Source organism: Oncorhynchus nerka, linkage group LG9b, assembly GCF_034236695.1.
Source record: "Oncorhynchus nerka isolate Pitt River linkage group LG9b, Oner_Uvic_2.0, whole genome shotgun sequence".
Lineage (NCBI taxonomy): Eukaryota > Metazoa > Chordata > Actinopteri > Salmoniformes > Salmonidae > Oncorhynchus > Oncorhynchus nerka.
In genome coordinates this window covers 36,982,027-37,008,128 of record NC_088424.1, presented here as the reverse complement: position 1 = coordinate 37,008,128, position 26,102 = coordinate 36,982,027, and the positions used below count along the sequence as shown (strand labels likewise).

The window sequence follows — 26,102 nt, the reverse complement described above, 5'->3', positions numbered from 1 at the left end:
CTTCACCATTAGAAAACCGTTACATTATGCTTTGTCATTATGGGGTAATATGTGCAGATTGATGAGGCGATTATATTTTAAATCCATTTTAGAATAAGGCTGTAATGTAACAAAATGTGGGAAAATTAAGGGTTCTGAATAATTTCCGAATGCACTGTATGTGGTGTATTACCTGGAAACAAGTATATGATTATGAAATGAAGGGGTATCTAGGCAAATAATGTTTCCATACTATTCTGTATGCTGTAAGTGGTATTATCCTTTTTTATGGAAATAAACCAAGTGTGTGATGAGAGAGTTAACATTTCTGTAAGTGGTATTATCCTTTTTTATGGAAATAAACCAAGTGTGTGATGAGAGAGTTAACATTTCTGTAAGTGGTATTATCCTTTTTTATGGAAATAAACCAAGTGTGTGATGAGAGAGTTAACATTTTTAGACAGACACTTCACATATTCAAAAGAAAAAGAAATACTTTTATTATATTCTTTAAAGCACATGTAAAGTATCCCAACATACAAGAATATACATTGAGCTGAGTAACTTATTTACTCGTTGACTGACAATATACCTATTGTACATTTTGTCTTAAGGGGTTTCTGTTTTTTTTAAAGGTTTTCTTTAAAAAAATAGATCACTTATTTTACAAGACAAAAATGTGATGACATAACAGGGGGAAAAAGATCAAAGACCAACAGAAATAACACTCACAACAAAAGCAACATTAAATCCCAAGAATAACATGTTCTAAAAATATGTATATTTTTTAGATTGTGTCTTGTAAAATTCAGATTGTGTTATAATATTGAGAATAAAGGGGAAAGATCTCTGACACTGTGTGAGTAACATTCACAAACAAAGATTACGAACACAGTGATCAAGGTTATGGGTCTTGTCTTAGCTGCAAGGTGAGAGGAAAACACTGCTAGTAGAAGACACTGCTAGTAGAGAGAGAATGACAGAACAGAGCTAGCTCCCTGAGTGGCTACGAGTCACTTTTAGCCCTTTGTGGAGTGAGTTCATAGAACCTTATTCTCAGTATTCTGTTGTGGAACTTTACAGTTCAATAAGAACAAATAGAATCAGGATATGTTGTCTGTCCATGCTCCTCAAAGGGTTAAGAGATGCCCTGTCTGACTCATAAACCTTATACAAATGATGTCTAACTCAGGCGGGTAGCTGGGTCCAGCCTTAGACTTGTGCTCGCCCACTGGGATCCTGGATAGGAAAGATCTTTGACATTTGGTGAGGAGTAGATGACACGGAAACAGCAATGTAAAAAAAATATACAGTTGATCCAACCAGTAAAGAGAGTTTACACACAGACAATTTAACTGTAACCCAAAGACAAGGCATCAGTGAATGGGAGACTATTCCTATTGGCTGGATGTTGCTGGTTAGGGACTCTCACAGAGGAGCTGTTCTCCTCAAGTCTCTTCGTTATTCAGAGTTCATAAAGTATCCTCGTCTCTTCTTATGTTCTGTCTTCTGCTGTTTCTTTCACCCAGCGTGGTCTCATGAGGCAAGAATCTGTTTCATTGACAATGTTGGGCCATTCTACTGGAGACCCTCTTTTGCCTTCGTGTGATTGGACTGCCTACCTTGGCAGTGTTCACTATGCAAAGAGTGTTCAGCCTCCCGAATGGTTAAATGACATACATTGCGTAACCCCATTGGGTTGCTATGGGGGTGGGTGTTGCCATGGAAACCTGACTCTCTCTCTCTCATGGGAAGAAGGTGAGCGACTGAGGTTTCTCATTGTATTTTTTTAAGTCTACAAAGGGCAGCACCAAACACTGTCAGAACAAGTGCCTATGTCTGTAAGTGTGTGACCATTCTGTGAGTTTGCTATAAACCTGTAGGGAGACGACCAATAAAGAATAATTGACCAATAAGGCCATGACCAAGTAGTGTGGCACGTCATACCTGTTTATATCCTCATTTGTAACAGAGGAATAACTGAATGATAATCTTGGTCTCTTAGGGCTGGTGAGCACATACATGTCCAACATACATGCAGTCTACATATGGGTACCACTGAGAACTGTGTCTTTGGGACTATAAATTAAAGAACCCCGGGTCTGTTGAGTAGAACCATAGCATTACAATGATTCTAATTCAACCAGTCAAACTGTCCCAGAGTGTTAATACGAACAGTGGGGTAAAAAAGTATTTAGTCAGCCACCAATTGTGCAAGTTCTCCCACTTAAAAAGATGAGAGAGGTCTGTAATTTTCATCATAGGTACACTTCAACTATGATGGACAAAATGAAAAAAAAATCCAGAAAATCACATTGTAGGATTTTTAATGAATTTATTTGCAAATTATGGTGGAAAATAAGTATTTGGTCACCTACAAACAAGCAAGATTTCTGGCTCACAGACCTGTAACTTCTTCTTTAAGAGGCTCCTCTGTCCTCCACTCGTTACCTGTATTAATGGCACCTGTTTGAACTTGTTATCAGTATAAAAGACACCTGTCCACAGCCTCAAACAGTCACACTCCAAACTCCACAATGGCCAAGACCAAAGAGCTGTCAAAGGACACCAGAAACAAAATTGTAGACCTGCACCAGGCTGGGAAGACTGAATCTGCAATAGGTAATCAGCTTGGTTTGAAGAAATCAAAGTAACAAAGCCTACCATCAGTAACACACTACACCGCCAGGGACTCAAATCCTGCAGTGCCAGACGTGTCCCCCTGCTTAAGCCAGTACATGTCCAGGCCCGTCTGAAGTTTGCTAGAGAGCATTTGGATGATCCAGAAGAAGATTGGGAGAATGTCATATGGTCAGATGAAACCAAAATATAACGCTTTGGTAAAAACTCAACTCGTCGTCTTTGGAGGACAAAGAATGCTGAGTTGCATCCAAAGAACACCATACCTACTGTGAAGCATGGGGATGGAAACATCATGCTTTGGGGCTGTTTTTCTGCAAAGGGACCAGGACGACTGATCTGTGTAAAGGAAAGAATGAATGGGGCCATGTATCATGAGATTTTGAGTGAAAACCTCCTTCCATCAGCAAGGGCATTGAAGATGAAACGTGGCTGGGTCTTTCAGCATGACAATGATCCCAAACACACCGCCCGGGCAACGGAGGAGTGGCTTCGTAAGAAGCATTTCAAGGTCCTGGAGTGGCCTAGCCAGTCTCCAGATCTCAACCCCATAGAAAATCTTTGGAGGGAGTTGAAAGTCCGTGTTGCCCAGCAACAGCCCCAAAACATCACTGCTCTAGAGGAGATCTGCATGGAGGAATGGGCCAAAATACCAGCAACAGTGTGTGAAGACTTACAGAAAACGTTTGACCTCTGTCATTGCCAACAAAGGGTATATAACAAAGTATTGAGATAAACTTTTGTTATTGACCAAATACCTATTTTCCACCATAAGTTGCAAATAAATTCATTAAAAATTCTACAATGTGATTTTCTGGATGTTTTTCCCTCATTTTGTCTGTCATAGTTGAAGTGTACCTATGATGAAAATTACAGGCCTCTCTCATCTTTTTAAGTGGGAGAACTTGCACAATTGGTGGCTGACTAAATACTTTTTTACCCCACTGTACATTCGGTGTGTGGTTCTGGCTGGTGCATTGGTGGTTGTTAGTGAGGTACATTCATGACGGGGTTGGGGAGCATCGATGTTCTAATGCTAAATGATCTATGTTCACACTGTAGAATATGCATATTGCCCATTAGTTTGTCCAAAGTGCTACGGTACAAAAGGATCCTGAAGGTGAAGTCTGTAGTGTAAGGTGCATGGCCTGCTAGGATAGTGGAGGAATAACGCCACAGCATGCTGGGAAACTGAGTATTTTAAGTCCTGGATTGTCTAATTAACTGCTGGTTATTTCTGAGTTCAATATTTATATCCCTCGCTCAATCTCCCCTTTCGCTTCCATATCTCCACACTTTTCTTAACCTGCCTCTAACACATTCACTCCATATTTCTCTCTAGGAGCTGTTTGTAGAGTCGGGGAGAGAGATCTCACTCCCGAACACTTCCCGATAGAGTGGTGGGAAGCTGTATGCGGTCTCGGGGTGAACCAGACGGAAGAACTCCAGCTTGTTGACGTGGAGATTACAGATGGACTTCATCATCAGCAGCTTGGACACCATCTACAGGAGAAGAGGACACCGGGACAAGTCAGGAAAATACACTCAATATCTATGGACATGGTGGGATGGAAGAAATCCAGAGAACGCATGAAATGTGTATGGACGTAAGCTAAGTTGCATGGGATAGATCCGGCTTACAACACTAGACTGTTTAACTGTTTGTCTTAGTTTGATTTAAAGAATGTCTACAGCAGCGTTTCCCAGCTCCAGTCCTCTAGAACCCCCAACAGTACACATTTTAGTTGCAGCCCTGGACAAACACGTGATTCAACTTGTCGATGGCTCGATGATTAGTTGACAAGTTGAATCAGATGTGCTTGTCCGGCTCTACAACAAAAATGTGCACTGTTGGGGTTACTGGAGGACTGGAGTTGGGGAACCACTGGTTTACTCTACAGCACAGGGCCTTAAGGCCCCATAAAATATGCTTATGCAGCTGTTTGGAATATTCTGTAGAGGACCGTATCATAAAGTGCTTGGAGAGGAGACGTATGCTACACCAGTGATTCCCATATGGTGGATCTCAGCCAATGACAACTGGGTCATGGCTAGAGGCTGTGGGCTGTGTTTTGTCATCGTGCCATGTGCTGAGTATTCCCGCTTATGGCTAGAAGGGATCTAGCTTTTATCAAACTAACCTCAAAAGTAGAATTTTGGGGCATTTTGGCTAACCCTAACCCTTTTCCTAAACTTAACCCAATTCTCTTAGCCTGCTAAATTTGTTCCCCAAAGCTGCTACAAAAAGTAAAATCTGACATTAATTTGACAAAATCTGGATCCCTTCTACCTGGTCTAGTTTCTCGTCAGAGGCCCCGCTCATGTGCAGTCTGTGTTGCAGAGCCAGGAAGAGCTTCTCCTGCAGCTTCCGGACCTTTTGGCTGTCGGTCAGCCATGGTCGCTCTGGGGACAGAAGGACAGCGGCGCTGAACAGAGCCATTTCCTCATCGGTTAGCTGCAAGCGGCAGAGTCCTTTAGCCAAATCAAACACGGCACTGACCAGGTCATCGCAACCTGCAGAGAAAAATCCCAATATTAGATATGCACACATCATATTCCACTGAATTGTATTTGGAGTAGTTAACAGTATCAGCTCTATACATTCTAAATACTGTATCAGACAAGGGGTAGGCTAACCTATCTGATGTGCTTACCGAGGGCTTTGAAGAGCTGGGCGGAGGCAAACTTGCCATCAAAGAACATGGTGTTGGTGTTAGCGTTAAACGCCCTGCACATCCTGATCAACAGCACCTCCAGACAGCCTGCAAAGGCAACCATCGAGAGCCACAGAAATGGAGAAAGAGGAGTGAGTGGAAGAGGGGGATACCGAGAGCACAGAAGATGTTACGACATGCAGAAGAAAAAACACCCAAAGGAAAGGAAAACATTCCAGATTGGAGGATAGCAGATGTAAGTCATTTGAACAATTTGAAAGTCAGCAGGGCAATAAGGATTATCAAGAATTTATCAAAAGGGGGTTTCAAACATTAATTGAGTTATCGTCAAATCAGCGTGTGTGTGTGTGTGTGTGCAGATATGATGGTTGTTGAATGGTATAAATATGTTTCAGAGACGGTTTAGTGAAATGGATGTTTCAGAGACGGTTTAGTGAAATGGATGTTTCAGAGACGGTTTAGTGAAATGGATGTTTCAGAGACGGTTTAGTTAAATGGATGTTTCAGATTGTTAAATGGATGTTTCAGAGACGGTTTAGTGAAATGGATGTTTCAGAGACGGTTTAGTGAAATGGATGTTTCAGAGACGGTTTAGTGAAATGGATGTTTCAGAGACGGTTTAGTTAAATGGATGTTTCAGATTGTTAAATGGATGTTTCAGAGACGGTTTAGTGAAATGGATGTTTCAGAGACGGTTTAGTGAAATGGATGTTTCAGAGACGGTTTAGTGAAATGGATGTTTCAGAGACGTTTTAGTGAAATGGATGTTTCAGAGACGGTTTAGTGAAATGGATGTTTCAGAGACGGTTTAGTGAAATGGTCGGAGCATTGATGTGTGGTTTGTAAAAAAACAAAAAGAGCACAAGGAAGAAGGTTGGAAAAAAGAAGGACAAGATAAAGGACTTCTGCAATTTCTTCACTCATTACAGGAATGTGCTTCAATGTTATAGGGTTTGATCCATGTTTGTTTGTATATGTGTGTGTAAGAAAGAGTGTTCACATAACAATCAGTGTGTGCATGTCCTAAAGTGGTTTGAGCGGTACGTGTAATCTGGATGTGTGCATGTATAAAGGTACGAACCTGCTTTGAGCAGAATTATTTGGTCGTTCTGACACAGGTCCATGAAGCCAGTGATGCGTTTGGCAAACTCCACCACGTACTGGATGGCATTGGTGATGTGGTGGGCACACTGCTGCCACATAAACTCTTCAGACTGGGAGAAATAGAGAAATCATAATTTAATACAACAATAATGCAAGACATTAGTGAGTAGCAGTGTGTGTGTGTGTGTGTCATCACCTTGCACTGGAAGTTGCGGGTCTCCTCAGGTGAGTACTGAATCCCACTGTATGTCAGCCTCTTCAGGTCGTCAGAACTGTACTGACTCGTCTCCAAGTGGGACTTGACCACACTCTGGGTGATACGCTCTGAAACAGAAACGGCACACTCTGGGTGATACGCTCTGAAACAGAAACGGCACACTGTGGGTGATACGCTCTGAAACAGAAACGGCACACTCTGGGTGATACGCTCTGAAACAGAAACGGCACACTCTGGGTGATACGCTCTGAAACAGAAACGGCACACTCTGGGTGATACGCTCTGAAACAGAAACGGCACACTCTGGGTGATACGCTCTGAAACAGAAACGGCACACTCTGGGTGATACGCTCTGAAACAGAAACGGCACACTCTGGGTGATACGCTCTGAAACAGAAACGGCACACTCTGGGTGATACGCTCTGAAACAGAAACGGCACACTCTGGGTGATACGCTCTGAAACAGAAACGGCACACTGTGGGTGATACGCTCTGAAACAGAAACGGCACACTCTGGGTGATACGCTCTGAAACAGAAACGGCACACTCTGGGTGATACGCTCTGAAACAGAAACTGCACACTCTGGGTGATACGCTCTGAAACAGAAACGGCACACTCTGGGTGATACGCTCTGAAACAGAAACGGCACACTCTGGGTGATACGCTCTGAAACAGAAACGGCACACTCTGGGTGATACGCTCTGAAACAGAAACGGCACAATTTTGATGGTGATGTCAGTTGTAGAGATAGTAATAGATTTCGTACCTATATCCATAAGAGTGCAGTCATTGGCCAGTGGCTCCAGCAGCGCGGCTTGTGTGTGCGACAACATCTGGTACTCATGTTTGATTCCATTGGCGTCTGTGACATCCAGCAGATTCTGCTGCGGCGAGTTCTGATTGGACGAATTGTTAGAGGATGATGACAATGATGAAGAGTTTGAGGTGTTCCCGGTGCTTCCGCCGTGGCCTCCCAGCAGCTCCAGGCTGCAGTACTTGTGGGCCTCCTCCGGGGTCAAGGGCAGGTCAAACAGGTCAGGGATGTCATCCAGGTCACTCAGGGTGGAGCTGGAGCCGCCGCTGCTGTAGGAGTGACTGAGCTCCCTGTGCCTGTCCCCCTCGCTGTCTCCCCCTGCCACATCTTCCCTGGTCAGGGACAAACCCTGGTTCAGACACCCCTGGTTCACAACCTCCTGGTTCAGAAGCTCCTGGTTCTTCTGGTGCTTCTGAACCTCCGAGTACAGGCTGTCTCGCTGCTTCTTAGACATACGGCCAAACTTCACCGCTGGAGGGAGACAAGATAAGTATCAGAATGTACATATATCTATCTATATACAGTGCATTCGGAAAGTATTCAGACCCCTTCACTTTTTCCACATTTTGTTACGTTACAGCCTTATTGTCCCCCCCTTAGCAATCTACACGCAATACTCCATAATGACAAAGCAAAAACTGGTTTTTAGACATTTTTGCTAAATATCACATTTACATAAGTATTCAGACCCTTTACTCAGTACATTGTTGAAGCACCTTTGGCAGAGATTACAGACACAAGTCTTCTTGGATATGATGATAAAAGCTTTGCACACCTGTATTTTGGGAGTTTCTCCCATTCTTCTCTGCAGATCCTCTCAAGCTCTGTCAGGTTGGATGGGGAGTGTCGCTGCACAGCTATTTTCAGGTCTCTCCAGAGATGTTCAATTGCGTTCAAGTCCGGGCTCTGGCTGGGCAACTCAAGGACATTCAGAGACTTGTCCCGAAGCTACTGCTGCGTTGTCTTGGCTGTGCGCTTAGTGTCGTTGTCCTGTTGGAAGGCGAACCTTCGCCCCAGTCTGAGGTCCTGACTGTACTGGAGCAGGTTTTCATCAAGGATCTCTCTGTACTTTCCTCCGTTCATCTTTGCCTCGACCCTTACTAGTCTCCCAGTTTCTGCTGATGAAAAACATCCCCACAGCATGATGCTGCCACCACCATGCTTCAGCGTAGGGATGGTGCCGGCCAGGTGATGAACTTGAGATTCCTCAAGACGTGACGCTTGGCATTCAGGCCAGAGTTCAATCTTGGTTTCATCAGACCAGAGAATCTTGTTTCTCATGGTCTGAGAGCCCTGTAGGTGCCTTTTGGCAAATTCCAAGTGGGCTGTCATTTGCCTTTTACTGAGGAGTTGCTTGAGTCCGGCCATTCTACCATGAAGGCCTGATTGGTGAAGTGCTGCAGAGCTGGTTGTCCTTCTGGAAGGTTCTCCCATCTCCACAGAGGACCTCTGGAGCTCTGTCAGAGTGACCATCAGGTTCTTGGTCACCTCCCTGACCAAGGCCCTTCTCCCCCGATTTCTCAGTTTGGCTGGGTGGCCAGCTCTAGGAGTCTTGGTTGTTACAAACTTCTTCCATTTAAGAATGCTGGAGGGCACTATGTTCTTGAAGACCTTGAATGCTGTAGACATTTGTTGGTACCCTTCCCCAGATCTGTGCCTCGACACAATCCCGTCTCAGCGCTCTACGGACAGTTCCTTCGCTCTGACATGCACTGTCAAATGTGGGACCTTATATAGACATTTTTATTTAATCCATTTTAGAGTAAGGCTGTAACGTAACAAAATGTGGGAAAAGTCAAGGGGTCTAAATACTTTCCGAATGCACTGTATATACAGTATATCTGTGTGGAAATAAGTGTTGACTACCTGTCATGAGTTTTCCCCTGGGCTCCACGCACGTCTGTGTGTGTGTGTGACTCACCGTCCCGGCTCATGCCCAAAGCCAGACACTTCTGCAGTCTGCAGTGTTGGCAGCGGTTGCGGTTGGTTCGGTCAATAAGACAGTTTCTCTGGCGGGAACACGAGTACATGGCGTTGTTCTGCTGGCTGCGGCGGAAGAACCCCTACACAAAGGATGAGTCAAATGATTACATAATGTATAGAATTCCACTATCATAAACCTACATGTTACACAATTGAATAATTATTTCATTGATCACAACTAAGGATATTTTGCAGCTTGTCTTTGTTTCATATTGTTAAAGAACACATGAAGAAGGTAAAGAAGAAACCCAACTACTACTAGCTCACCTTGCAACCTTCGCAGGTAATGACCCCATAGTGAATACCTGAGGACTTGTCCCCACAGATCTTGCAGGGTATTACTTCTATTTGAGCTGTAGAGAGAGAGAGAGAGAGAGAGAGAGAGAGAGAGAGATGGAGAGAGAGAGAGGGGGGGGGGATATATTACAAAAGCTGTGAAGCTCAACCCATCAAGTGAGTTATTAAATCTGTATTAAAAGCTAATGAGAATCCATAAAAATATTACTGCCCTGCCAAGTCTACAGCTAGTAGATCTCAAAATAAGGATATGAGTTGGGACTAATATGGCCGCACACAAACAACTCTCACTATTGAGTAACACCCCGACTAAGGCCAATCTCTCTTGGGGCACGGCCAAGAGCTCAGATCATGACCAGATTTCATTGCATAATGTGTTGCAACGTTCACACATACATTATATAGACACACTGCAGGGCTAGCACTGGAAGATTCTGATACGACTATTTTCATTTGTCTCATTTAGAAAACCTTTAGCGTTATCTTTCCCACCTTCTCTATTTAATTTTTTAAGCAGTTTGAAATGCATCCCCTGTAAGAAATGTGCTCTGTAAATACAGTTTGATTGATTGAATATTGGCATTTGCAACAGGTTTCCACCTGGCAAGTGGCTATGATCAACATCTTGTGAAGTGAGAGGCAGGCTGTCAGTTTGGCTCTGCCTTGCATGCTCTAAGTGTCATAGCAGCAGACTGAAAGGTATTCAAATAGACAAATATTGACTTTAATCATGCCTTATCTATGTGCCATATTTCATACTAACACAGATTGCCGCAGCACAGAGAATAATACAAGTAAACGTAGTATGCAATTTAAAAGAGTGGGGAAATGATTTGATTGAAGTGACTTTGAAACTGAACCTGGCCGTGTGTCTCTCATGCTGTCAGTCTGTCTGTGGACCCAGTGAGGTGAAAGCCAGAAATAGACAGAGTCATGTGTCAGAAACTCAGTCTCCTTACACACTATCTTTCCCTCTCACATACAAGGGGCCCATATAAGGGCCTAAAATGGAGGGCAGTCGTATGTGAAGAAAAACTTGTTTAAGTTTAAACAGACGGAGCCGGTTGGCTATTTTACTTCACAGCAGCCATAGTACTACACAGAGACAGAAACAACCAACTCATTTGTGTGATACGCTATCACTGCTCAATCTGCCAGTCTATTTAATGTTTGTGCCAAAGACAGAGATAACGAATCTGTGTAATTTATGAGGTATGGGATATGTAGTCCCGCATGGGAGCTGTAGAGCTCTGAGAGACAGACATATGAACCATGGGATCTGTCGTCCTCTGAGAGGCAGACATTTGAACCATGGGATCTGTAGTCCTCTGAGAGGCAGATATATGAACCATGGGATCTGTCGTCCTCTGAGAGGCAGACATTTGAACCATGGGATCTGTAGTCCTCTGAGAGGCAGACATATGAACCATGGGATCTGTAGTCCTCTGAGAGGCAGACATATGGAAACTCATTTACCTCTCAGAGATCCAATTTGTAAGTCGCTCTGGATAAGAGCGTCTGCTAAATGACTTAAATGTAAATGTAAATTTAATGCATTGTTGTTGTGGCATTACATGTTGGAGAACGTCACTTTAAATTTGTTTGTTTTTCCCACTCTCTCTATGAAAAAAAAGGGTAAAAGTATGCTGTTCTCTCCTCTAAGTAATGAAGAAAATACACAGAGCAACTGGGCCAGCTGCATGTAGGGCTGGGCGATATATTTAATGAATTAGAATGTATGTTTTTGCGCGATATTCAAAATACCTGTATTGCAAGAATCCAGGTTTTAAAACACAATTATCTACGTTATTGTCATAGACTGTTCTCTCTGCTACCACAAGGTGAGCGGTACAGAAGTGCCAAGTCTAGGCCCAAAAGACTTCTTAACAGCTTCTACCCCAAGCCATAAGATTCCTGAACAGCTAATCAAATGGCTACCCAGACTATTTGCATTGCCCTCTCCTCCCCCCATTTTTACACCGCTGCTACTCTCTGTTTATTATGCCTAGTCACTTTACCTCTACCCACATGTACATATTACCACAATTACCTCGACTAAACTGTGCCTCCGCACATTGACTCTGTACTGGTAACCCCTGTATATTGTCTCACAACTGTTATTTCATTGTTGCTAATTGCTAATTAATTAACTTTTTTTATTTTTATTTTTTCTTCTTTTTTTTATACTTCAGTTTATTTTAGTAAATATTTCCTTAACACTTATTTTTCTTAAAACTGCATTGTTGGTTAAGGGCTTGTAAGTAAACATTTCACTGTAAGGTCTACACCGGTTGTATTCTGCGCATGTGACAAATACAATTTGATTTGGCATTCTGAGAAATAAGGTAGGGCATTTGATTTCAACATCTGAACAAAGTGGACAGGCTAGCATGCTACTCAAACAGTTGGAGACAGGTAGAAAGGGTGTGTTCATAACAATTAAAAGGCCTAGTTAGCTACTTCTGCCAAGTTAGCTAGCAAATAAATCCAATTTGAATAAACTTTTCATATAAATATTAGCTGGCTACTCACTAGCACGTGGGTTTGTGTTTGAGAGATTATTCATGACACCTGTGTTCATTTTCTATAATGCATAATGCATGGTTCTGGTTAAACTTGTAAGAAAAATGGCATTATCATAGACTGACTTTAAAGCCAGATGAACGATTATTACAAAAAAAGCAGGTTAAACTATGTTGATAAAATAATAGCATTATTAGTGGGTCTTATGGTTGTGAAAGGTTTATAATTTAGCCTATGTATAATTTCACAAGTCCTGTATTCATTAGATTATTACTGACTGTTTGAAATGCAGTGTATTTGACCTTTAATTGTACAACTAAGCTTATTTGGAGAAAACATTAAATAATATATCATATATATATATATATATAACGTAAATCGTCCGGCATGATTTTTAGGCCATATCGCCCAGCCCTAGCTGCAGGCATGTAATGGAAAAGCATCTCCTGTCTTCTGCCCTCTCTTTTCTCTCCAATCCTCCGCTCGGTTATATAACTCGTCTGCTAGCATTTCACAAACACTCTGCTCAGTTGTATAACCCTCATCTGCGAGCATTTCATAAACACTCCGCTCAGTTGTATAACTCTCGTCTGCGACCATTTCATAAACATACTCATTCAGGGAGGTCACTCTAGCTACCGCCCCGCCTCCTCTCTGCCGCTGCAGCTCCCATTGGCTGGGTCGGGCAGGGCCTGTCGGGGGTTGGTTGTGTGGGATATCGGTCAGAAGCGGTAGCCTGTCATGCAATTCTGTCCTACTGACACACTTTCTCACCGAGGGGAGGGTAGGCAGGGGGTAGTCGGGCGCTTTCACACCCCGTGAATAGGGCTCTCTACCCCAGGTTTTAAGGTGGAACTCAACTAGACTTTGAGCCTCCGAAATGCACAGCTGTCTACTTAATACCCAGCAAATAAATAAGTAAATAATGATACAATAAAAATCTTAATTCTAAACAGTTGTTTGAAAGTGCTCTACTGACAATTATTCGTATTACTGTAGTTCCCACTGATATTCTTCAGCTCGATAAGCGTGAGTGAAAGAGTGAAGACTTGATAAACACTACGTAATGGATGAAATGAAAGACAACCGAAGGACACACCCATAAAGCCACTAGGTACGGTAGCTGGCTTGGTGCCAGTAGGACTATGCACTATCAGCTGTATGGCAGTATCATATCTGCTATCTAATCTGACTAATCTCTTTGAAATTGAGCTTCTGCTTCAACTAATTATGTTCTTGTCCCCAGTTTAAGGCAAGTCAGAAAATCAGAATAACACAGACCTCCATTTGTAACAGTTCTGCCATAACAAATATTTGCATATGTATTCAGACTTGAGAGATACAATAAGATGGCCATCTGAAGCCTTATCTACAGAACTGCATCTTGTTTTAAAGCATGCCATGTTCTGCAAAATAATTAATAATCAATGTTGCATTATAAAGCACTGAGAAATGCTGTGGTAACCACTACAAGATCAAATCAAATGTATTTGTCACATGCACCGAATATAACAGATGTAACCTTACTGTGAAATGCTTACTTACAAGCCCCTAACCAACAATGCAGTTCAAGAAAGAGTTAAAATAAACTAAAGTAAAAATAATAATAAAAAGTAACACAATAAAATAACAATAATCAGGGTGTACCGGTACCGAGTCAATGTGCAGGGGTACAGGTTAGTCGAGGTCATTTGTAGGTAGGGGTAAAGTGACTATGCATAGATAATAAACAGCGAGTAGCAGCAGAGTAAAAACAAATGGGGGGGGGGGTTCGTACACACTACCCTCCGTAGCGCGCTACGGTCAGATGCTGAGCAGTTGTCATACCAGGCGGTGATGCAACCGGTCAGGATTATCTTGATGGTGCAGCTGTAGAACTTTTATAGGATCTGGTGACCCATGCCAAATATTTTCAGTCTCCTGAGAGGGATAAAGTGTTGTCGTGCCCTCTTCACGACTGTCTTGGTGTGTTTTTACTATGATAGTTTGTTGGTGATTTGGACACCAAGGAACTTGAAACTCTCGAACAGCTCCAGTAGAGCCCTGTCAATGTTAATGGGGGCCTGTTCTGCCCTCCTTTTCCTGTGGTCCACGATCAGCTCCTTTGTCTTGCTCACATTGAGGGAGCGGTCGTTGTCCTGGCACCACACTGCCACGTCTCTGACCTCCTCCCTATAGGCTTGCTCATCATTGTCGGTAATCAGGCCTACCACTGTTGTGTCGTCAGCAAACTTAATGATGGTGTTGGAGTCGTGTTTGGCCATACAGTCGTGGGTGAACAGGGAGTACAGGAGGGGACTAAGCACGCACCCCTGAGGGGCCCCAGTGTTGAGGATCAGCGTGGCAGACGTGTTGTTGCCTACCCTTACTACCTGGGGCCGACCCGTCCAGAAAGTCCAGGATTCAGTTGCAGAGGGAGGTGTTTATCCCCAGGGTCCTTAGATTAGTGATGAGCTTTGTGGGCACTATGGTGTTGAACGCGGAGCTGGATGACTGGTGAGAGTTGGTTGTCATCAGGTACTGACAGACTGGTGACATCATCACTCAACTTTGGCTGCCAGACCAATTCCCTTTCACTGGTGACTGATCCTCCTGACTGACCCAGCCAGCCACATTTCACTTTGTTTTTCATAGTAACACGCAAGTGCACACACAGAGACAGAGTGAGGGAGATAATACAATCTATGTCGACCAAAGGTCTACTCTGAGAAGATGACGTACTCATTGACTCTTAACACTCACACATTTAACTTAGGCTTATGAGTACAATACACACAGGCAACTGAGACAGGCTGAGTGCGCTCAATAAACCTTTTAAACTCCAGTAACAAACTTGAACCACTTTCGTGCTTTTACTTATTTATTTTTACAGTTCTGGGCAGGGCATGTTACAGTAAATGTTATGTAATGCCTGTGAAAAGCTTTGATCTGAGGGAAGTGGAATTCTATTGCAAATTAATCATTCAACATTAGGGTGTGTCCCAATTGTCTGAAGTGGCTTCCTTCCCTTTCTCCTCTCCATTTCCCTCAACCTACACTGATGGGAAAGAACTGGACTTGTGAAAGCCAACTCCCAGTAGGTATTCATATTGCTTGCATATTTCCTGTGTTTTCAAATCAGTGCAGGAGGCCATAGAAAACAGAGATAGTGTTGCCTACTAGACCACCCCTCTGTAGGCAAACCAAACAGTATCACATTACATGAAACATAATGAGCAGTTATTGCTGCATACAAGGCCCCTCTAGTCAAGTCCCTAGGAGGTTGTTGCCTGTTGTGTCACACAAGGTGAAGGACAGTGTAACAGATCCTTTCCTAATGGAGGTCAGTTTACCACTCACTCTCCACTCACAAAACAAATTATTATTTGCACTTTGGCTGTGCAATAAGTATTTAAATCAACTCTGATCTGACATGGAATGCAAATATTACCACGTAGTACTAAAAGCCATTAGAGGGGGGTTACTGCACAGGTGTGAAGCTGTGTGAAGCTGTGCTGGTGATAGATTGTTAATGACATGTAAAAGAGTGAAAAACTAGTCACTAATCACAAAAAGAAGAAGAGCAACACGCAATAAAACTATTAACAATAAAAAAAGGTGCAAAATCAATTATTTGCCCAAATGATTCCATAGACAAACAAAAGGTTAAAAAAACTATACAAACAAAAAAACAAAAGGAATTATCTTTAGGTCTCAGCAAACGAGAGACTTCTTAAAATGGTATTTTCAGTCCAGTGAGCCAAAGAACTGGGGTTGTTTACATTTCAATATCCTGCCAGCCAGTGGAACTACCCTCTATAAGCCCCAAAAATCTCCCTCCCTCCCTCTACAAACAGATTAGGAACAAAGTACCCTCACTATGCCAAAAGCCCTCAATCCAAACAAACACTAAATACTATAATTCATAAAAGAAAATATACATTTTATATGCTACAATAGCAATATATGTCTATCAGTTACTATGTTGTTACATTGTTGTGACAGCCGCAGACTGTAACTGTAACAAGTCTTGGTATGCCTTTTGATTGCAGTAATATTGGTGCAATTTTAGAGGCGGCATCGTGAGAAGACAATCAGCAGCAAAAGTAGCAATAGCTGAACATTGCCGCAATTCAGAACCTTTTAATCACAATCTTTCTGTTTGTTCATTTTTTTCAATCATATCTACTATTTTGGTTGAGTCTCTCTCTCTCTATCTCTCTCTCCCTCCCTCTTTTGTTGCAATTTTAGAGGCGGCATCCATCGTGAGAAGACAATCAGCAACAAAAGTAGCAATACTGAATCTGCAATAGGTCAGCAGCTTGGTTTGAAGAAATCAACTGTGGGAGTAATTATTAGGAAATGGAAGACATACAAGACCACTGATAATCTCCCTCGATCTCCACGCAAGATCTCACCCAGTGGGGTCAAAATGATCACAAGAACGGTGAGCAAAAATCCCAGAACCACACGGGGGGGACCTAGTGAATGACCTGCAGAGAGCTGGGACCAAAGTAACAAAGCCTACCATCAGTAACCCACTACGCCGCCAGGGACTCAAATCCTGCAGTGCCAGACGTGTCCCCCTGCTTAAGCCAGTACTGGGGCATGGACCAACTGCAATAAAGGACGACAACAAGATCATGGGACGTGTGGACCTGTCAGATGCGCTGATAGGCTATTATAATGTTCTCCATAAAACGATGAAATGGTACAAGACCTTCTTCTATCATTTCATCGACATTGCTGTGGTGAATGCATTCATCCTACACAAGGAAATGGCTAAGAGCTGTGGAAAGCCCCCCATCTCACAGCTAGCCTTCAGAGAGCTGCTCATCAAGGAGCTTGCTGGCTACAGCACCACTGCACCACATTCTGGCCCCTCTACCTCTGTCCCTTCTGCTCCTGCCACAAGTGGTGTTCATCTGCCCAAATGTATTTCTGCAGGCATGGATGTGCCTCAGGGCCAAAAGGGCACAGCATGGAGGCGTCGCTGTGTTCTTTGCTAAATGAAGTCCCCATCACCTGCACCACATGCTTGGTGACCCTCTGTTTTACAGCAGAAAGAGACTGCAATGGCACCTGGCATCAGCAGGACAATATTGTGTAGAGGACTGATGGTCTTCCAAATATTGAACGTGTTATTTTGTAAATGTATATTTTTTTTTTCATGTTTTTTCTCCATTTTTTGGGGGGGTGTGTTTGAATACCATTTTGGTATTTTGTATATAGTTATTCCATTCAAAATGTATAACTTCACCAATTTGTCCACTTGGGTACATTTGGGCTACTTGTGTGGGACATCTGGGTGACTTCATGATAAATGTCATGTAGCACACACATTTTGGAAGTTATCTGTTGCCGTCGTTTTCACTGAAATTATCCCCATCATCCTATCTGAATGTTTGTTTTGTCTTGTTCATTTTAAAGATGATGATACAACAATAAAACGAAAAAAACGTATGTTTTTTTCATTGTATTATCTAGACCAGATCTATTGTGTTATATTCTCCTACATTCAATTCACATTTACACAAACTTCAGAGTGTTTTCTTTCAAATGAAACCAAGAATATGCATATCCTTGGTTCTGGGCCTCAGCTACAGGCAGTTAGACTTGGGTATGTCTTCAGGTGGAAATTGAAAAAAGTAGGGGGGTAGCTGTAAGAGGTTTTAAACAGATTAACATTCACAAGGCCACAGAGCCAGACAGATTACCAGGGTGCATACTCAGAGCATGCACTGACCAGCCAACAAGTGTCTTCACTGACATTTTCAACCTCTCCCGAACCCAGTCTGTAATGCCTACATGTTTCAAGCAAACCATCATAGTCCCTGTGCCCAAGAACGCCAATGTAACCTGTCTAAATGACTATCACCCTGTAGCACTCACATATGTAGCCAAGAAATGCTTTAAAAGGATAGTCATGGCTCACAACACCATCCTCCCAGACACCCTGGACCCACTTGTATTTGTCTACCGCCCCAATAGATCCACAGATGACACAATCTCGATTGCATCCACACTGCTCCTTCCCGTGTGGACAAAAAGAACAGCTACGCGAGAATGCTGTCCATTGACTGCATCTCAGCGTTCAACACCATGGTGCACTCCAAGCTCATCACTAAGCTATGGGTCCTGGGACTGAACACCTCCCTCTGCAACTGGATCCATGACTTCCCAGGTGGTGAGGGTAGGCAACAACACATCCGTCACGCTGACCCTTAACACAGGGGCCCCTCATGGGTGTGCGTTTAGTCCCCTCCTGTACTCCCTGATCACCCACGACTCCAACACTATCATACATTTTGCCAACGACATGACGGTGGTCTGATCTAATTTGGGGTGGCAGGTAGCCTAGTGGTTAGAGCATTGGGACAGTAACCGAAAGGTTGCTAGATCGAATCCCAGAGCTGACAAGGTAAAAAACTTTCGTTCTGCCCCTGAACAAGGCAGTTAACCCACTGTTCCAAGGCCATCATTGTAAATAAGTTATTTGTTCTTAACTGACTTGCCTAGTTAAATAAAGTTCCAATAGGGAGGAGGGCAATATGGTCTATGGGTGATTCACGATATATACAGTATCAGTCAAAAGTTTGGACACACCTACTCATTCCAGGGTTTTTCATCAATTTTACTATTTTCTACATTGTAGAATAATAGTGAAGACATCAAAACTATGAAATAACACATACGGAAGGAATCATGTTGTAACCAAAAAAGTGTTAAACAAATCAAAATATACTTCATATTTCAGATTCTTCAAAGTAGCCACCCTTTGCCTTGATGCCAGCTTTGCAAGCGGTACCGATGTACCAAGTCTAGAAACAACAGGACCCTGAACAGCTTCTGCCCCAAGCCATAAGACTGCTAGTTAGTTAAATAGCTAACCAAATAGCTTCCAGGATCTGCATTGACCCTTTGCAATAAAGTTTTGAACTCATCACATACGCTGCTGCTGCCGTTTACGATCTGTCACTTTACTTCTAGTTATAGAAATGGTACCCCTTGTGTATAGCCAAGTTATCGTTACTCATTGTGTATCTATTATTACGTGTTTCACTTTTCTATTATTTCTTTCTCTTTTTGCATTTTTTGGGAAGGGCCCCTATGTAAGCATTTCATTGTTAGTCCACACCTGTTGTTTACAAAGCATGTGAAGAATAAAATTACATTGAACTTACTTTACCAGTTGTATGTGCGGCTTGTCCTTCAGCTGCTCAAAAGTTGAGACAAAATATCAACAGAAAAGTATTGTTAACCTGACTTTTTAGTGAGCTGGTAGGTATTTGGTTGGTTAGGCACTAAGGTAAAGTTAGTTTTTTATTGGGTATTCGGTTTTCTCTTGTTAAAAGCTATTGAATCAAGCATTCTATGATAATGAAAATGGTATATTCTGAATCAGGGGGAGGATGGAGAGCATTTTTTGTTAGTGTTAAAAAAGAAATTGATTCAGATTTCAATCTTCAAAAAAAAGTACGATTTTTAAAAAAAAATCTATCCTTCCCTGATTCAGAATATTCCATTTTCATTGTCATGGTATGCTTGGTTCAATTGCTATTGATGAAAGAAAACCAAATATCCCCCCAAAAAGTCAAGTAAACAATACTTTCCTGTGGATATTTTGTCTCAAATTTCGAGCAGCTGAAAGACAGCCCGCATAGACAACCAGTATAGTTTATTTATCTTTATTTCAACAGAGAAGTCATATTGAGACTAAGGTCTCTTTGCGCAGGGTTCATTTGTAAATCTGCTTCCTGTTGACTAGAGAGGTAAACTTTGTTTCTGTAAAAGAAAAAAAGCTCAATTTAAATCTTAGCTTCTTAACAAGCTCATTCATATGTTTTTAAAATGTTAAATCATCGTCAATCCAAATACCAAGGTATTTGTATGCAGGGCTGATTCAATTATATAACTATCCAATGAGTGAAATTGTAATCAATTTGAGAAAAATGTATGACAATTTGAAAACAACATGTATTTAGTTTTGCACCTATTAAGCATGAGATGTAAGTTCAAATGTAATTTTATTCAACATTCAGGCTTGTAAGGAACATTTAAACGATTTTGCACAAACATGTTTCAGGCTGTATACCAATAAATTGTGTATAACAGTCTAATTAATCAGACTTTACAACCCTTTCCAACATTGTTCACACATTTAACCTAAACATGATTTTATTATGAATAATATATATATATATATATATATATATATATATATTATATATATATATATATATTATAAGCATTTTCATTAGTTACAGAAAACTCTCCAGCCTACAGCCAAGGAATTCCTATAATATTCGGAGGCAGTGGTGCACCTGGCAAGAGTAGCCAGATTATCCAGACAGGCTGAAGCAACACGAGAGATTAAGGTGAGAGCCTACGCACTTGAAAAGGAAAGCAGTTGCACTTTTAGCTAAAGTCATTTACATTTCAATAGCTTTCGATGCATTGTTTCTCGGCAAAATGAACATAGGATATAAGTGACATTGAAAAGTCTACAAAGTATGGTCATTTGAATATGAATGATAATAATTCATTTACCTCTCATGTTGAATATTTATCGTTTCTGGATCAATGAATTTGACTTCATGTGGGTTGTAAATTGAATACAAATATCTGTAAAACTGTTGAAAGACCAGCATTTGCTGGCACGTAAAAAAAAACTTCTTTAGCCTAATGAACTAGAAAATATTTTTTCAGAAAATAAGGCAAAAATCAGCGAGGAGAGTCTTGCGACAGTCAATTAAATGCAAAGAAATTCGACAGTTCAAGTTGCATGTTTTCCTGTTTGTCTCGATGCACTATTTCGGTAACTTCTTGACAGAATACTCCCACGGTGGTTTAGCTTGGCTTGCAAGGTTCCAAGGTTCTTGCAAGGTTCCCAGTCTACCCTGCTAACCTACTTCTCAAAGCGTGGACGAACTCACTCCGGAGGTCCCCTTGTAGTTCTCGCGGCCGCGCGCACGCGGGATCGAGTTTTAAGGAGGATTAGAGATGCGAACAGAACGATGTATCTATGATCCACTGTAAAGAACAACAACAATTAACACTTTAACTCATTTAGTCATGTGGGTTTTAAAAACAGGTTTTTTTGCCTTCGTTTTTCATAAATAAGCATTTGTTTTTGCAAGGCAGTTTGTTCTGCACGTGTATCACACGCACAACATTACGGTAAAATGGGCAGCGTTTTGACGAGAAAAACATTATGTTGTGATGATTCCTTCTGATTCGGTGCCATTCACAGTGTTAGAGCTGAGTGGGGATTGTGCTATGTGATGCAAGGTTCTGGCAGCTTAGTTATGAAACAGGGAAAAGGAAGATAAATCAAAGTAGGTTAGAGGAGCAACACTGGAGTGCATGGAGCCTGCAGCCACACAACCCTCAGCCCTATCTATACCTGTGTCTTTCTCTCGTCCTTTTCCCACTCTCTCTATATGTGACTTTCTCCTCCACTCTCTCTGTTTTTCCTACACCAACAGGTAGTTATTTTCCACCTCCCTCTATTTCCTTCCTCTATATATCCCTTCTGCGTTTAAAAAAAGGATTGTTTCATGTTTATTTAATATGTCTGATCTTCTCTTCTATGCAACTCTTGTCATTTTCTCATCTTTCTGTCTTCTATCTCCTTTAGATGTTTAATTTCAGTTACTGATATTACATCATGTATATTGTTCCAACTTTTATAGCATAATCATACATCTCTCTTTTCGCTCATCTGTATCCTTCATTCGTTTCTCTCTATCCTCCAGCTCTCATTCTCTCTCTCACTTCTCTCCTGACCCTCTTCCATAGCCCCTCTGTTCTCTGTCTCCCTTGACAACCATGGTGACACACTGATCTGAAGACTTACATAACCACAGAACAACTCAGTTAGAGGGGGGAGGGAGGGGAGGGCGGGGGGAGGGAGAGAGATGTCTCCAACATGGCTGGGAGGCATACAAGCAGACATGTTTTTTCTAGTCTCTTGAAAAGGAGAGAAAGAGAGTGAAATACACAGGGAGAAATATGCAAAGAGAGAGAAAATATATAAAATAAGAGAGAGTGAACCAGAAGGACAGGGAGAGAGAGAGATAGAACCAGAAGGACAGAGAGAGAGAGAGAGAGAGAGAGTGAACCAGAAGGACAGAGAGAGAGGGAGAGAGAGAGATAGAACCAGAAGGACAGAGAGAGAGAGAGAGAGAGTGAACCAGAAGGACAGAGAGAGAGAGAGAGAGTGAACCAGGACAGAGAGAGAGAGAGAGAACCAGAAGGAGAGAGAGAGAGAGAGAGTGAACCAGAAGGACAGAGAGAGAGAGAGAGAGAGAGAGAGAGTGAACCAGAAGGACAGAGAGAGAGAGAGAGAGAACCAGAAGGACAGAGAGAGAGAGAGAGAGAGTGAACCAGAAGGACAGAGAGAGAGAGTGAACCAGAAGGACAGAGAGAGAGAGAGAACCAGAAGGACAGAGAGAGAGAGAGTGAACCAGAAGGACAGAGAGAGAGAGAACCAGAAGGACAGAGAGAGAGAGAGAGAGTGAACCAGAAGGACAGAGAAAGAGAAAGAGAGAGTGAACCAGAAGGACAGAGAGAGAGAGAGACAGAGAGAGAGAGTGAGAGAGAGAGAGTGAACCAGAAAGACAGAGAGAGAGAGAGAGGGAGAGAGAGAGAGAGAGAGAGTGAACCAGAAGGACACAGAGAGAGAGAGAGGGAGAGAGAGAGAGAGAGAGAGAGAGAGAGAGAGAGAGAGAGAGAGAGAGTGAACCAGAAGGACACAGAGAGAGACAGAGAGAGAGAGAGAGAACCAGAAGGACACACAGAGAGAGAGAGAGAGAGAGTGAACCAGAAGGACAGAGAGAGAGAGTGAACCAGAAGGACAGAGAGAGAGAGAGAGAGCGAGAGAGAGACAGAGAGAGAGAGTGAGAGAGAGAGTGAACCAGAAGGACAGAGAGAGAGAGAGGGAGAGAGAGAGAGAGAGAGAGAGAGAGGGAAAGAGAGAGAGAGAGAGAGGGGGCGGGGATATTTGAAGCTGCAAAATAACCCAAATAGAACAGACACTGATGTATTTGGCAGACAGACAGACCGACACACCGAGTGACAAACAGACAGGCAGAGCGACAGAGAAACAGATGGACAGAGCGACAGACAGACAGACAGACAAATAGACAGAGCGACAAACAGACAGAACGACCGACAAACACACAGACAGTCAGTCACAGGGAAAACAGAGAGAGTGATGCCAGTACTGAATGATGCCAGTACTTAGTGATGGCAGTACTGAATGATGCCAGTACTTAGTGATGCCAGTACTGAGTGATGCATATCTTGATACTGTATGGAGACAGAGAAGAGAGAGAATGATCAGTTTAAATCAGGAATGAAATCATGTGTTGACAATGGCCTATATCAGAATTATATCTATAGAGAATGAGTAAATAACAGCGCTAGCACTGCCGAGGGCTCATGGAGTTTTTCATATTCTCTTTTTTAGTGACCTCTCCATATCCCAGTAGACAAACAATTTGATTGAAATTTCACTGATGCTGCATTAGACAAATGGGGAAGAGTTTTGAACTGGGTGGTGAAAAGTAGGTGAACATTCTTTAAAGAATGGAAGGTGCAATCAAAACTGGTTTGAGCACACACGCGTACTTGTGCACACAAACAGAACTCCGGGGAGTGTATATTGCACAGAGATTATGTCAGGATCCTGCCATCCGCAGGGGTATAATCTCTCTCCCACTTCTCTTTCATTCTGTTAATCTCTCTCCCACTTCTCTCTCATTCTGTTAATATCTCTCCCACTTCTCTCTCATTCTGTTAACCTCTCTCTCATTCTGTTAATCTCTCTCCCATTTCTCTCTCATCCTGTTAATCTCTCTCCCACTTCTCTTTCATTCTGTTAATCTCTCTCCCACTTCTCTCTCATTCTGTTAACCTCTCTCTCATTCTGTTAATCCCTCTCCCAATTCTCTCTCATTCTGTTAATCCCTCTCCCACATCTCTCTCATTCTGTTAATCCCTCTCCCAGTTCTTTCTCATCCTGTTAATCCCTCTCCCAGTTCTTTCTCATTCTGTTACTCCCTCTCCCAGTTCTTTCTCATTCTGTTAATCCCTCTCCCAGTTATTTCTCATTCTGTTAATCCCTCTCCCAGTTCTTTCTCATTCTGTTAATCCCTCTCCCAGTTCTTTCTCATTCTGTTAATCCCTCTCCCAGTTCTTTCTCATTCTGTTAATCTCTCTCCCAGTTCTCTCTCATTCTGTTAATCCCTCTCCCTGTTCTTTCTCATTCTGTTAATCCCTCTCCCAGTTCTTTCTCATTCTGTTAATCCCTCTCCCTGTTCTTTCTCATTCTGTTAATCCCTCTCCCAGTTCTTTCTCATTCTGTTAATCCCTCTCCCTGTTCTTTCTCATTCTGTTAATCCCTCTCCCTGTTCTTTCTCATTCTGTTAATCCCTCTCCCTGTTCTTTCTCATTCTGTTAATCCCTCTCCCTGTTCTTTCTCATTCTGTTAATCCCTCTCCCTGTTCTTTCTCATTCTGTTAATCCCTCTCCCTGTTCTTTCTCATTCTGTTAATCCCTCTCCCTGTTCTTTCTCATTCTGTTAATCCCTCTCCCAGTTCTTTCTCATTCTGTTAATCCCTCTCCCAGTTCTTTCTCATTCTGTTAATCCCTCTCCCAGTTCTTTCTCATTCTGTTAATCTCTCTCCCAGTTCTCTCTCATTCTGTTAATCCCTCTCCCTGTTCTTTCTCATTCTGTTAATCCCTCTCCCAGTTCTTTCTCATTCTGTTAATCCCTCTCCCTGTTCTTTCTCATTCTGTTAATCCCTCTCCCAGTTCTTTCTCATTCTGTTAATCCCTCTCCTGTTCTTTCTCATTCTGTTAATCCCTCTCCCTGTTCTTTCTCATTCTGTTAATCCCTCTCCCAGTTCTTTCTCATTCTGTTAATCCCTCTCCCAGTTCTTTCTCATTCTGTTAATCCCTCTCCCAGTTCTTTCTCATTCTGTTAATCCCTCTCCCTGTTCTTTCTCATTCTGTTAATCCCTCTCCCTGTTCTTTCTCATTCTGTTAATCCCTCTCCCTGTTCTTTCTCATTCTGTTAATCCCTCTCCCTGTTCTTTCTCATTCTGTTAATCCCTCTCCCTGTTCTTTCTCATTCTGTTAATCCCTCTCCCTGTTCTTTCTCATTCTGTTAATCCCTCTCCCTGTTCTTTCTCATTCTGTTAATCCCTCTCCCTGTTCTTTCTCATTCTGTTAATCCCTCTCCCTGTTCTTTCTCATTCTGTTAATCCCTCTCCCTGTTCTTTCTCATTCTGTTAATCCCTCTCCCTGTTCTTTCTCATTCTGTTAATCCCTCTCCCTGTTCTTTCTCATTCTGTTAATCCCTCTCCCATTTTTTCTCTTTTCTTCTTCTTCATCTCTCACGTATGCACTCCACTCCTCCTTCCTTTCCTCAGCTGCTCTTACTCTTCAGTCCTTCTACTCTTGTCCTCCTTCTCTTTCATATATCCCTCCTCTCTTTCCTCTTTTCCTCTCTCTTTCCTCAGTGACTCAGTGTTTCAAAGATTTATCAGATGGATATGGTTGAGTTCAGTAGGAACACAAACTCTCATCAATGTAACACACACACACACACACACACACACACACACACACACACACACACACACACACACACACACACACACACACACACACACACACACACACACACACACACACACACACACACAGCTTGAGAACACAATGTCCCCACACCGCTACTCTCCTGAAAATAGTTTTTTTTATTACAAACATTAAATGCCAAAGGACAATGTTTTGATCATTGGACTGGAGAGTTGGCACTGTGCTTACCTATCCAAACTAAGGCCTTGCAGTGATTGTGTCATTATTATTTCACACAAATCG

General features: G+C 42.4%; 1 protein-coding gene across 1 annotated transcript; it reads right to left on the bottom strand.

Moving 5' to 3' along the window:
* Positions 1-455: 455 nt before the first annotated feature.
* Positions 456-21,178, bottom strand: LOC115118361 (nuclear receptor ROR-beta-like). The gene is made up of 9 exons (XM_029646959.2): positions 20,763-21,178; positions 9,681-9,766; positions 9,352-9,493; positions 7,383-7,901; positions 6,595-6,722; positions 6,376-6,508; positions 5,274-5,381; positions 4,910-5,133; positions 456-4,122 (listed from the first exon to the last, which is right to left on the bottom strand). Exons 1-9 carry the CDS (start codon positions 20,767-20,769, stop codon positions 3,958-3,960), a joined length of 1,512 nt encoding a protein of 503 aa, XP_029502819.1. The 5' UTR covers positions 20,770-21,178; the 3' UTR covers positions 456-3,957.
* Positions 21,179-26,102: the final 4,924 nt, after the last annotated feature.

Excerpts from the sequence above, each read along its gene's own strand:
- LOC115118361 (XM_029646959.2), bottom strand. Across the intron at positions 6,509-6,594 it reads CCCGCAACTTCCAGTGCAAG|TCTGAAGAGTTTATGTGGCA; the intron begins GTGATGACACAC and ends TATTTCTCCCAG. Across the intron at positions 5,382-6,375 it reads AATAATTCTGCTCAAAGCAG|GCTGTCTGGAGGTGCTGTTG; the intron begins GTTCGTACCTTT and ends TTGCCTTTGCAG.